Source organism: Vespula vulgaris, chromosome 1 (genome assembly GCF_905475345.1).
Source record: "Vespula vulgaris chromosome 1, iyVesVulg1.1, whole genome shotgun sequence".
Classification (NCBI taxonomy): domain Eukaryota; kingdom Metazoa; phylum Arthropoda; class Insecta; order Hymenoptera; family Vespidae; genus Vespula; species Vespula vulgaris.
In genome coordinates, this window is record NC_066586.1 from 13348143 (window position 1) to 13362506 (window position 14364).

Genomic DNA, 14364 nt, shown 5'->3' on the forward strand with positions numbered 1-14364 from the left:
AATCCTTTCCTTTTGATTAGTTCATTATTAAATTTTGGAGCCATTAAATTACATAATTATTCTATTGTTCAAATCTATGAAAAATTGAGGATTACTTTTTCCGCTTTTTCATTCTTTTTTGTACACCTTGTAATTCTCTCTCTCTCTCTCTTTTTAATCTTCCGCTTTTTTATCGAATTAACGTGAAAAGTTTGAAGGCTTCCAAGGCAATCCTTCAAGTCATCTTATTTTTAGGGTTCTCTCTCTCTCTCTCTCTCTTCTTCTCTGTCTCTTTCTAACGCCGAACCCTTTCGTTAATTTTTCTTCGATTCGTACGAGCCTTACTCCCTTACTCTCTCTCTCTCTCTCCCTTTCTCCCTGCCACTTTCTCTATCTTTATCCTTCTCACTCGCGAACGTAGGCGCACCGCAGCGAAGTCGGATCGCGTCGACGGAGAACCGGCTGTGAGTGCTTTAATGACGCGAGTCGATTCGCCTCGGTCGATATATCGTCGTCGGCGATGACGAGCCGATGGAGAATCGACGATTTATTATAGAGAGACGCATCCTCTCATCCTCTACTCTACTCTTTCACCTCCTCTCATCGTCTCATCCTCTCATCCTCCATCTCTTCCTTTCCTTTCCTTTCCTTTCCTTTCCTTTTCTTTCCTTTCCCTTCTCTTCAATATTTTTCATCTATTATCATCAACGTGTCTTTAACTTAATTGATTTAACGATTTTCCCATTTTCTTTGCATTTCTTAACGAACCGTGTCCGCATTCTATCACGTGGTATTGCGCGAATAAATGAGGGACTCTCTAACTTTTTATCTCTTGAAAAAAATAAAAAAATAAATGAAAAATAGAAAAAAAAACAAAAAAAGAGAGAAAAGAGAGAAAGAAGAAAAAGGAGAGAAATGTCTAACAGAACGAATCGCTCAAATTTCCTTTCTATCTTTCTCTCTCTCTCTCTCTCTCTTTCTCTCTTTCTCTATCTTTCAATCTATCTATCTATCTATCTATCAGTCTCTTTTCAAAAATAAAAAAGAGTCTTGCGCCGCGTGTCTCAGTTTTCCATCGGTGATTCCACGATCGTAGATAAATAAGGAGAGGAAGAGGAATCCTTCCCCCTTTTTTTGGACCCTTCCGGAAGAGGTATCACCGGTGTGGAGAAACGTAGAGAAAAGAGGAAGGAAGAGGTCACCCTTGAAAAAACTGGCAACCCCCTCGGGTCACGCGGAGAATGCCGTTTTACCGACTATTAACTCACTTTTACTTTCCTTCTCTCTTTCTCTTTCTCTCTCTCTCTCTCTCTCTCTCTTTCTCTCTCTCCATCTCTTTCTCTCCCTTTCGTTTAGATCCCCGAAGCATCGCCTTAAAAGTGGAAAAGAAGGGAAGTGAACTCGACTGTGTGTTTTTTCTATCCCTCGTTTTCTCCCTCTCTCTCTTTATTCTTACTCTTACTATCATTCTTTCTCTCTTTTTTTCTCTCTCACATTCGAGTTCTCGCGTAATCTTCATTTTTTTTTCACCACTCTACGACCCCTCAATGCAGTCTTATATTTTTGTCCTCTCCCTTCCGCATTGCAGACAAACGTTCGCGGATGGCAGCTCGCGTGCAGGTAGTACCATCGGAACTCTCTCTCTCTCTCTCTCTCTCTCTCTCTCTGTTTCTCTTTTTTTCTTTCTCTCCCTCTTTCTCCTCTCTGAGCTACCTGTGTAAACTTTCAAAAAAAAAAAAGAGAAGAAAGGGAAAAAAGCGGAATTGGGGGCCACGCTCGATTTAACCCCTGAGAAAAATCGTCCACGGTTCGCCTCGACTTTCAGATGATCAAGAAAAAAAAGAAAAGAAAAAGAGAGAGGAAGAGAGAAAGAGAGAGAGGTTTAACCGATTTTCCTTCCTCGCGAAATTTTGAAATCTAATACTCCCGTTTTCTATCCATCAAACCCGTTTAGAGCCTTAAGTATCTCGTAAAAATGGGTTGGGGATATATACCGGTGAACTTTAGTCTCTCTCTCTCTCTTTCTATTACATTTTTTTCCTCTTTTTAAATCTCGAGGTTAGGGGAGGTCGGACGTCAATGTTACGCTTTTTCGAAACTCGACCGACACGCATCTCCGTTACACTTATTTCTTTCTTTCCCCCCTTTTGTTTTCTCCCTTTGCATTCCTCGTTTTTAACGAAAGTGAAATATTTCGATGTTGTGAAAATTCGAAGAGAAATTCTAAAAGTGTAATAGTAGTATACAGAGTATATATAGAAACGATCCAACAACTCAACCGAGTAAATTTATATCGGAGTAGGAGAATACATGAGAGGGTGGGTCGATTATTTTCCTTCCTTCTTTATCCAACTCCACCACCTCCTCTTTCTCTTTTTCTTTCTCCTCCTCCTTCTCCTCTTCTTTCTCTTCTTTCTCATCGTCCACCTCCGCCATCACTTTTTCCCTTTGTACCCCTTTCTTGGGTTATCCCTATTTTTTTCGTTACATTCTCTGGGCCTTTGATTTTTATCAATCGGCCACGACTACTCCGGCTTGGCGATGCAAGACGATGTGGAGCAAAGATGAAAGGGAGAACGTTTCGAGAGGAAGAGAAACACAGGATCCCCGCGGCGCAGGACCTTCTTCGGAGCGGACCTTAAAAATCGACTCGATTTAAGGATCCGGCCGTAAGGATGCACCGTAACGCGTATATGCATGCGATCCTTGAGGAATTTCTCTGCCAACGATGAGAATCCATTTGATACTCTCTCTCTTTCTCTTTTCTTTCATCGTTGCATCGTAGCGTCTCTCTTTCTCTCTCTCTCTCTCTCTCTCTCTTTCTGTTCCTTCACCGGCTCTGCATAAAATCGTTTCAACTCGTGTAATCTCGGTTCTTGTCTTCTGACATTCCTTCAACCATGGAATGTTACCTTTAAATGAAGTCACCGTCTGCATTATTCAAATATCATACCAGCATCTTGATATCCCGCTACGAGTTTATACTACATTGGGATTTAAATCTTCCATCGTGGGATAAGCAAAATTCTATCGTATCAAACCAGTATTAATTGCTAGAGTAAAACTTTAGAAAGTATATAAGAAGAAGAAGAAGAAGAAGAAAAAAAGTAGAAGAAGCGAAGGAGAAAGAGGATCAGAAGCTAAAGCTTTTCCCACAATGTGCATCTCTCTCTCTCTCTCTCTCTCTCTCTCTCTCACACTCTCTCTCACTCTCTCTAAATGTATATCCTACCTTTTTATCTTTTTACCTTCTAAAGAAGACTCGAAAATTACGACGGACGATCATTTTTCATCGTTCCGAGGCGTCTTCCAGAATGATGAACGAATGTAGCTTCGAGAGAGAGAAAAAGAAAGAAAGAGAGAGAGAGAGAGAAGGGGAATAAATTTTTCGAGAATGCTTCCTATAAGAATAAAAAGAAATGAAAAGAAAAAAAAAATTAGAAAAAGAAAAAGAAGCTGCAGCGTTTTAAGGGGTTGCGTAATTTCGGTAGACGTCATCGATCTATACTAGTCTCCCCTTTCCTCTCGATAGGGTCTTCTTTTTTAAGAGACCTTCGCGAAATGGAGGGAACCTTTTAAGCCCTTTCCCAATTTCAAATCTTCTTTTATCTCTCTCACTCTCTCTTTCTAGCAGACTGTACGTTCTTTTCCTTCCTTCCTTCCTTCCTTCCTTCTTCCTTCCTTCCTTCCTTCCTTCTTCCTTCCTTCCTTCCTTCCTTCCTTCCTTCCTTCCTTCCTTCCTTCCTTCCTTCCTTCTTATTTTCTCATTCCGCACCCGCGGAGCCGACCTGCCAGAGGCTGAAAGGCGCAGGTAAAATACAGCTTCGGGATCTTCACTCGGTGAGTTTGACGTTCTCATGGCCTTGCGTCTTGCGCGAATAAACCGCGATATATCTACCTGAAATCGGTCGGCCATCCCGGAGGGTTATTAAAAACAACCCCCTGCACCGCTCTCTTTCTCTCTCTCTTTCTTTCTTTCTTTCTTTCTTTCTCTCTTTCTCTCTTTCTCTCTCTTTCTCGATCTTTCTCTCTTTCGCTCTCTTTTTCTCTTTTTCGCTCTTTCTCTCTATCCCACCAGCCGTAGTTTTAACCCTCCACATGATCGAGAACGAAGAACCGAGAAGAACCGGTTGGTTCCTTCTGTAATCCGAGTTTCTTGTAATCCGAGAGACGAACGGATTCTTCTTCCTCCTCGTCGTATTACACGATCGTACGTTGATGCACATACATATTTCTGTGTTTCTGTGTATGTGTTTGTATACATGTATAGATAGGTACTTGCACAGATAATGTAGGTATATCCATATATACGTACAATACATTCGTATTCTCATTTTCCCACATTTATTCAAACTTTTCACGAACGATTACGATCACGCGAACACGTTACTTTCTATATTACATATCGATGTTTAAATTTTAGATGCAAGAAAAAATGATCGATCGACTTTCAACACCTCTTATTCTCCTTTTTCTGATTCTATTTTCGTCTTTTTTTCTTTCTTTTTGTTCACACCGCACTCATGTAGCTTCTTCGGACCGATTTCACCCCAAAAAACGGGATCGAACCGGAGCAGATGTACCTGCTGCCAGTCGATTACGGGACTTTTAAAATCCGAACGTCTCAATTTCACAACCTCGAACTTCTTATGGGGGATAAAAGGGAAAGGGAAAAAAATGATTTCCCTTCTCACTCTTTTTTTATTTTTTTTTTGACATTTTTCTCTCCCCTTCCTCTTCTTCTTCTTCTTGTTCTTATTTACCAGGACGATTCTTTCTTTTCCCTTTCCTTTGCTACAACTCTTCGCGCCTTTTCATTCGTCCGAAGAAATACGCAAAGAATTTCTATCCGCCAATCGGAATCTAACCCCCCACCCTTTCTCCAGTCTTTTCGAAATCACGGAAAACCCAAAACAGGAATCTATCAGTCTCGTCGGTAGTCCGATCAGATCGCGGAGTCTGACGAGACTCGAATCTTTCAGATCTGTGATTGAACTTTAATAAAAAGGAAAGTCAAGGTCATTTGTATTTTTCTAACGCGAGAGAACACGATCTTTATCGTTTATTTGTATTAGACGTGATATATTTAGCTAAGAACGAATTAATCGTATTTTATGACGATTATCGTACAACATGTATCAATGATAGAATCATAAGAAGTAGATTTATTTTCTCGATAGTTATCGAGATTTATTTTCGATTTTATTTTTTATTTCTTCCCATTGAAATAACTTCCTTGGATTTCGAACGTTATACTATTTGGTTAAACATTGAAATATATTAACGAAAGGTAATCATTTGTGTGGCACAGGAAAGGTGAGAGTGAAGGAAGAGAAGGACGCCTCTTCTATGGCACCAGGGAGTCCACCGACACCACCGCACACACCTCAAAGTCCACCAAGACAAAATTTACCTGGTGGTAATCTTTCTCAGTCCTGTCAAACGTCGAACGCGAGTTCTCCGAGTTTGCAGCAGCAGCAGCAGCAGCAGCAGCAGCAGCAGCAGCAGCAACAACAGCAACAGCAGCAACATCATCATCATCATCATCACCATCATCAACAACAACAACAACAACATCAACAGCAACAACAACAACAGCAGCAGCAGCAACAGCCACAACAGCAACAGCCACAACAGCAACAGCAACATCAACAGCAGGATCAGCAACAACATTCGATTCATCCAATGACGAATTCGCCGTTAAGTCAAATCCTCGTACAGAATCCGGCGTTGACTCAATTGTTGCAACAAAATCCCGCGATACTCTCGCAAAATCCTCAACTGGCACAGTTGCTGCAACAAAATCTTCAAGTTCAAATGGGAAGTGTGCTATTTCAGAACGTTAGAAGGGAGGAAGCCGAGGATTCGAGAGTAAGTACAATCGATCGATCCTCAAAATTTATTATTATATCACGTTCGCATCTATGTATGTATGTCTCTCTATCGAATCGATTAAAATGTCAACGTGAATGCATACGTATTTGTGTACGTTTCTCTTCGTTTGTTTCTCTGTGTGTATATCGTCTCTATAGAAGAAGTAAATAGACGTAATTGAAACACTATTATTACTATTGTTTCTCGATCTACATATTAGTCACAAACATCTTCTCGTGTCAAGGAAAGCTCGCGAAGGTAGCGAGATGGAAACGACAGTGGAAAAGTTTTCGGCCCTGCGTGCAGTAAAAATACACGAACGAAGAATTTAGCACGATTGTTTCTCGTGTCAGTAAGACAGACATCGATAGAGAGAGAGAGAGAGAGATAGAGAGAGATAGATAGATCGATAGATAGATAGAGATAGAAAAAAGAAAGAGAGACAGAGAGAGGCCGTATCACCGATTACAAAAGATTGAATCGTGTCCAAGAACTGGGAGTTCGGCGCCGCAACAAACTTTCGCGATCGATCGTGAGTTTCGCATCGATTCGATTCGATTATCGATACGCGAATTATTATAACAATTTCGATCGAATTTATACGATATAGTTTAATACGATTCGTTCGAATCGATCGGATTTTCTTTCAATGTAAAATATGATTTATCGTTTTAAATGATACAAGATACCCGTTCGTTTGTCTCTCGAGAATTGTTGTTAGAAAATTGAAATAAAGAAAAGACTCGCGACTGGTAGTTGAATCTAATCCAAGAGCAATAGAATAGATTTTTCTGCTGTTGCCTTATCCGTGTTACCTATTCGACGTGTATGAGCTTTTGTCGAGTAGTAAGTACCTAAATACGTATCACGAAATATATCGCAACGTAATTATCGCGTGAACGAGTATTTATGGTTAAGGTTCGCGTGTCGTTCGTTCTTTCTTCTTTTCTTAGAATAGAAGTAAGTTAGAATAAGTAAGAAAGAGAGAGAGAGAAAAGAGAAGAAAAAAAAAGAACAAAGTTTACGTCAAGGGATTAATGTCTCTTTAGTGTGAAATAGATGAAAAGATAAACGAGCGAATTGTTAATGGTAAAACATGAGGGAAAGAAGAAGAAGAAAAAGAAGAGGAAAGAGAAAAAAAGGAAAACAAAAAGAGGATCGTATAATTGACTCTGTATAAATAAAACGTGGAAGATAAATCAATCGCACGGTTATTAAAAATATTGTTCTTCGAGAGTGAATAAAAAAAGAAAAGGAAAAGAAGGAGAAGAAAAGCAAAAAAAGAAAAACGAAGGAAAAAAGAACAGAGGAAAAAGGAATAAGAAAATAATCACATTTGCGCGTATCTATCCGTTTAGGTGTTTTTGAGTATTTCGAGATTTAAGAGAAAGAAAGAAAAAAAAAAGGAAATATGTAGAATATATAAATAAAAACCGTTTCTATATAATCACGAGATCATAGTTGCTATTGTAGAACAACAGTTCGACTCATCGTTGGATTTTCGACGAGGCGAATAATGACGATGGAACTTACGTGGCATCGTAAACTCTCACATTTTGCCGGTAGTTACATTAACCGAACCGCTCGAATAATTCAGTGCTTCGTAGAATCGTGAATGGCGAATAAGTCGAACGACGTTCTGTCGCGTAATCGGAACAGCAGGGTATATCACGTTCGCTACGAAACCTTCTAGAATGTAGCTCTATAAATTTCTTTTTTCTTTTTTCTTTTTTTCCCCCGTTCTCCTCCTCCTCCTCCTCCCTCTCTCTCTCTCTTTTTTTCTCATCGAGAATTAAAATTCATTGTCCTCGAACTCAACCTCGTAATTCGTGACAGAATGAATTAAATTTTTTCATTTGGAATTTTTTCAAACAAAGTGATTATGAATGTTCAATCGAGTCGAGAGATCGATCGCCACCGGAGCAATATCGCAGAGTTTACATCTCGATCGGGAAGAAGTTGTTATCTTGAGTGGCGTAAAATAAGACGAAACGTCGTCGATTCGTTCGGATAGAATTTTTATAAATCATTTCCATTGTGTTGCTCGTTGTTTTAATCGTTCATATGGAATAGAAAAGATTTAACAACCGGCAGTTAAATCTATGCGAATGCAAAATAAAACGACATCTCTCTCTCTCTTTCTCTCTCTTTCTATCTTTTTTTCATTCTTTACCGATATCACGTTATTCTCTTTCTCTCTCTCTCTCTCTCCTTTCTTTTTTTCATTCTTTAGCGATACCACGTTGTTCTCCCTCTTTCTCACTTATTCACTCGCTCATTCTTTTCGCATCCACTCACGGTTTTAATCAATCCCATGATCGGATCCTAAACACTAACCAGAACCGACGAACTTTACCTTCCTTTTTCCGTCCTCTTCTATACTGCAATTATGTATATCAGAGCGAACGAACGAACGAACGAACGAACGAACGAACGAACGAACGTACGCGAATCGTCGAGTTGGAAAAAGTAATTTCGCGTAGGAACGTATCGTTCTGTTTGTTCCTTGGTTCGCTAGAAGCCAAAGAACGAGAGGTAGAGGAGAAGAAGGATGATACGCGAAACACGGTACCTACTCTTTCTCTTTCTTTCTTTCTTTCTCTTTCTCTCTCTCTCTCTCTCTCTCTCTCTCTCTCTCTCTCTCTCTCTCTCTCTCTCGCATGGGATCGCATGCCGTAGAATCCCATACGGGGAGAATTGAAATTATTCCCCCGATTTTTGTCGTGTCGTTTACATTATTTTCGCCTTTGAATATTAATGGGCATATGCTCTACGGCGTTATGGCACAAGAAGTAACAACGGCGTATAATACTCGACTCTTAACGTTATTCTATTGTTTGCAAATCAGCCTCTATTGTTTTCTCATATACCTCTATACTCTCCGCTTCTCCCCTCCCATCCTTTGCCCCTTCGCCCCACCTCCTTGGCCTCTTCTTTCTCTATCTTTCTCTTTCTCTCTCTCTCTCTCTCTTTCTCTCTCTCTCTCTCTTTCTCTCTCTCTCATTCACTTGCTTGCTCACTCTCCTTTCTCTCTCTCTCTCTCCCTCTTTCTCTATCTATGAAACGAGAGGGGACTCTATCTCTATCTCTTTTTCTCCCTCGCCATCCATGTGCCCCATACATACTACGACCACCTTGCATGAACCGTGCTTACACGGTGTTTCCTATCCTATAAATTTCCGATTCTCTTTACTCCGTTGATTTCTTAGAGAGCATTTATGACGATGACGACTGTTTCGAAACGTCTCCGCTGTCGGCTCGGTCCGCCTCGTGCCTCGTGGCATGCCTTTTGTTTCAACTCCTGCAAATCGATGCCAGAAACGTGCTTCCTCTAATTGCCTCGCGAATTCGCTTAACGTCCGATCTTTTTTGCCTCTTTGCCCTCTAACCCTCTCTCTCTCTCTCTTTTTATTTATTTCTTTATTTCTTTCTTCATTTCCTTCTTTATTTCTTTATTTCTTTATTTCTTTCTTTACTCGGACATATAATACCCGAACGCGAAACGAGAAATTCCAAACGCATTACTACGAACAGAGCGATAACATTGTCATGCGCGATACGATGCAACTCTGTAATATTGGGTCTCCGAAGGCCGATAATTATGAACGCGGAATATAAATGTTCGATTAAGGAACGGATGGTTCGGTCAAACTGTATGCGTGCATCGAACGTGTTTCAAGGAAGCTGGATTATTATTGGATTCGTTGGAAAAGAAAATCGATTTTTGTGACACACACACTTTCTCTTTCTTCTCTCTCTCTCTCTCTCCCTCTCTCTCTTTCGAATCGAATCGAATCAGAATCTTCTACACGTCAGATCTTTGTACTCTTGTAACGAAGAAAACGAAGAGACGACGAAGACGAAGACGAAGACGAAGACGAAGACGAAGACGACGACGATGATGTTGCAATTGTTTCATAAATAGTAACGTGGCGCCTTCGTTCGGATCTTAACTAGGGCTTCGGAAATCGTACAGGATTCGTATAATTTGTAACTCTATGTGGCTTCCTACTCTATTCTCTTTTTCTTTTTAAGTGTTCTATTCTCGAAGCTTGCCTTTTGGTTATTTCAAACTAGTCAAACTTGATGTAATAGTTTATCAACAAAAATTACGAATTAATTTTACGTGTGATATCCGCACCTATGTGTGTATGTATATAATATATGTATAAATTTTGGAAATTCTGAAGTTAAGCTATCGTGAGAAAGTGTTTAAATATCGACCTCATTCCTTCGCACGTACAATAATCGAACTCCTATATCTATGCCGGAAGTCGTTCGAATACTTTACGCCTTGGCAAGCAAACGTGACAGGGTCAACAATCTTGGGAACGATTTCTTCGTCCCTTTGGCCCTGAAATTTCAGGAAAACGGAAACTCCTCCCTGTCGGTCATTGGTCTTGTGCATTCACAGTGAGAAATAATAATCCATAATCGCTTCATTTCCTGTTTGAATTTTGATGGAAAGTTAAATGATTTTTAAATTAAAAACAAGTTACATACATACATACATACATATATATACATACATACATACGTGTGATTTCTCTTTTTGCATTGTCATCTTGGCGGGAAATTTCAAATTATCTCAAGTCGAAGATACTCTCATGGTATATCCCATACAACACCATATCGCGTTTCGGTACTGTCAAATGCCTTTCCCTTGCTCCGTCCCCGTCGTTAATTTACCAAAGGATTTATGTAAGACCGCAAATCGAAGGATCCATAAAAGAGGATCGATTTCGTCGCGGTTCGTGGGTTAGCCGTTCCCTGCATCTTTTTTCCCCCTCCTTTTTCCCACCCTCCACGATCGACGTACAATGCGTTCGCGACCCTGAACGCTCTTGCACTCTTTCTCTCTTTCTATATTTTTTCTCTTTTTAACAAGCGATAGGTACTTACTTACGCCATATACATACATATACGCACATATTAAACATGTATTAAATATCGTAATGTATTTCTTTTTAGGTACCGCCGACAATAGCAAGTCTGGCGGCAATGAAGGTGGAGGCAGCTGACCCGAAGGTTTCCGGTGAGTTACTATTTCCTTCTCCTTATGGAATTACCGTGATCGTAATTAGATTCAAATCGAGTCCCTGCGTTCGACGACCCTACGAATGAAAAAGGGGGAAGGAGAGAGGAACGATGAAAAAAAAGAAAAAAGAAAAGAAAGAGGAAAAATAAATGTTCACCGGACGAGACATCGAAGGTCATCGTCTCGTGGTTATGTATATATATGTATATGTATATATATTTTATATATATATATATAAATGTATGTATATCTATAAAGAAAATTTGCAATGGCGAGTGGGTAACATTTGAAATTCTATATATATACACGTGTGAAATATGTATAATGACGAAAAGGTAAAAGGATCGTCGAACTTTCGAACTTTCATCATTTTTATCCTCTATTATGAGGTACAATGATCCCGCATGTTGTCTCCCTCTCTTTTGTCTAATTATCGTTTTCCCATAGAGGTCGTCTACTATGCGCTTGCGTACTTATGTGCATCTAGTCGCATATACACACATATTTATATATACATACACACATACACACACACACACACATATATATGTATGTATTTACTCTAGATTTATAATGTCATCATCATAGATACGATTGCAGATTGATCGAACACAGATCGATCACAGAGTGATGGATCTCTGTTTGCTAGTTGAACGTGAACTAACTGTTATAGCTAAGTCGCGATTCGGCCGGTGCAAGCAAACCCCGTAAATCGTTTGACGGCTGCAACCTGACCGATTCTAGTCACAGTCCCGCGCTTTCAGCGTTTTGTGACCGAGGGCTCTTCCCCCTTTATTGGAATATCCGCCCACAGCATTATGGGAATTATCAAGGAAATGGGATGAGTGCGATGGTAGGTCCCACGCGGGGGCTGAAGGGGGTTGGATATTCTCTTTTCATATCTCTATCTCTCTCTGTCTCTCTCTCTCTCTCTCTCTCTCTTTCTCTTTCTCTTTCTCTTGATTCTTTTACTTCGGAAGACAAAGATGAGAAAACGAACAAATAAATAAACGAACGAACAAACATAAACAATTGCATTTTTTAAATAATGAGAAAGAAATAGAGAGATAGAGAGAGAGAGAGAGAGAGAGAGAGAGAGAGAGAGAGAGAGAGAGAGAAGGAGAAACTCGAATAACTTAGTTAATTTCGAGAAAATAGAAACGCAATGACTCAGCTGGATGGAAATTAATTAATTATCTTTGTATGCGTGTGTCTTTTCTTCACCCTTCTAACATCGTATCTCTCTCTCTCTCTCTCTCAGTTACACAATCATTGGATCGTTCTTGTATGAGAAAGAGATGAAAGAGGGAAAAGTGATTTTTCATCGAGTAGGAAAGCCAACGAAGTATTGCTGACGGAAATTATGATAATCAAGAACGTGACAGTGGCTGTAGTAGAGTAGTAATGAAAAAGAAGAAGCCGAAGCTGAAGACGAAGAAGACGAAGAAGACGAAGAAGAAGAAGAAGAAGAAGAAGAAGAAGAAGAAGAAGAAGAAGAAGAAGAGGAAGAAGAAGAAGAGGAAGAAGTGGTGTAGTGGGCGGCCTCGTTCGATCTCTCTCTCCTACCAGAGACACATTCCCACAATTTCGGATCGGCCAATCAACGTTCGTCCGGATGATATTAAACTCGTGGTGGGATACACGCTGAAACGGAATAAAGTAAAATGTGCGTTGCGCGTCGCGCTCTGCTATGAAAGAGAGAAAGAGGAGAGAAAGAGAGAGAGAAAGAGAGAGAGAGAGAGAGAGAGAGAGAGAGAGAGAGAGAGAGAGCGTTCGGTCTGTCGCTCGCGTGTAAAAGAGATAGAGAGAGTGAGAGAGAAAGAGAGAGAGAGAGAGAGAGAGAGAGAGAGAGAGACCAGCAATCAAAGCTGATTAAGCCCACAACTGGGGAATCTGTGGGGCCAGTGTCTCACGCCAATCTCGCCCAATCAGCCGGTTGGCCGGGGAGATTTAAAAAATAGAATGCCTACTGTCAATTGTCCCATAATTTAAATAAATCGAATAAATGGACAAAGTGGCCAATTAGAGTAGTTGCTGGTTGCTGCTTTAACGCATTATTCTCTCTTTCTCGCAGTGTCTTCGGTCCTGTCACCCAACCCCCTCCTCCATCGGCACCCCCTCTTCGCCACCCTTCTATCTCTCTCTCTCTCTCTCTCTCTTTCTTTCTTTCTTTCTCGGTGTAACTCTTTCTTCTCGGTCGGCTAGCCGACCAGCTACGCCGACAACGACAACAACGACAACGACAACGACGACGACGATCTTCGATGGATTTTCAGACGGGACTAAGAACGCCCGCTGATCCGCGAATTTATGTTCTCGACGATTATCCTCGACGTACGTTCGGACGTAGGTACTTACGTACACGTACGTACTTACATACATACGTTACGTACGTTAGAGAAGAGAACATTCGTGCACCTGTCAGACATTCGTTTTCCAAAGACTACGATGATCGCAGAAACGACAGAGCGTCGGCCATTAATTCGGCTTAAATACAATTTAATTAACGATAGAGAGAAAGAGGGAGAGAGGGGAGGAGAGTAAGAGAGAGAGAGAGACACTAAGAAACGAAACAGAGATAGAGAGAAAAAGAGAGAGAGAGAGAGAGAGAGAGAGAGAGAGAGAGAGAGAGAAAGGAACTGTGGGCGTTTGATTAATACGAAAGCCGACTGCGACGGATATTTCATCGTACGTAGAATGTTTTATTAAACGTCGCTTTATTACCTTCGATATATGGCTTACGAAAAGATCGATAACGAGCACGATCCGCTCGATTTCCTTCCATCTAGTACACCAACGTGTCTCGTTATAAAATTAATGTAGACCACATTTGCGAGAAATAAGATGGATTCTCACCGATCTCAATTATCGATCATTCGTCGGTATACATATCGATATATTTTCCTGTCTTGCTTCTTGGGAAACGTGGACCGAAAGAAGAAAAGAAGGCAAGGGAAAGAGAGAGAACTAAAACATCTCATCGAAATCGTCCTTTTTTTACAAACGTTGCCTCTAACAAGATAAGAACTCTATCTGCATATCTTAACTTCTTGGTATATGCATTTAATTATGCGAATCGCGTTACGTTGTACGCACGTTCGGGATGTTCTCGTTCCGTGTACGAGGTAAGATAAGAAAAGCATCGGTCGCAGCATCTAAGAGAGTAAGAGATATAGAGTAGCCCTTAGAGTAGATACAACCGGTGGGTACCTACGTAAGTACTTACTTACACGCACACATATATATGGGTATATATATATATATATATAAATATATATATAAATATATATATGTATATATGTGTGTACTTGTACAAACGTACATATTTATGTATATATACTACGTATGTACGTGTAGAATCATCGCCGTTGTATAGTTGTAGTTATAGTCATAGTCGTTGGGGCGCGAGCGTTCGAGCAGGCAAATAACAAATAAAGCATAAACGGGAGCTACAATAAATAACTGGTGCACGG

At 40.4% G+C, this 14364-nt stretch overlaps 1 protein-coding gene across 5 annotated transcripts in view; it reads left to right on the plus strand.

Moving 5' to 3' along the window:
• Positions 1-14364, plus strand: part of LOC127064014 (zinc finger protein castor homolog 1-like) — a 94070-nt gene that overhangs the window by 48434 nt on the left and 31272 nt on the right. For all 5 annotated transcript variants that reach the window (XM_050994505.1, XM_050994515.1, XM_050994495.1 and 2 more), the window contains 2 exons: positions 5291-5850; positions 10825-10888. In XM_050994505.1, coding sequence (XP_050850462.1) covers positions 5291-5850; positions 10825-10888 — 624 coding nt within the window. The remainder of the gene's footprint in view (positions 1-5290; positions 5851-10824; positions 10889-14364) is intronic.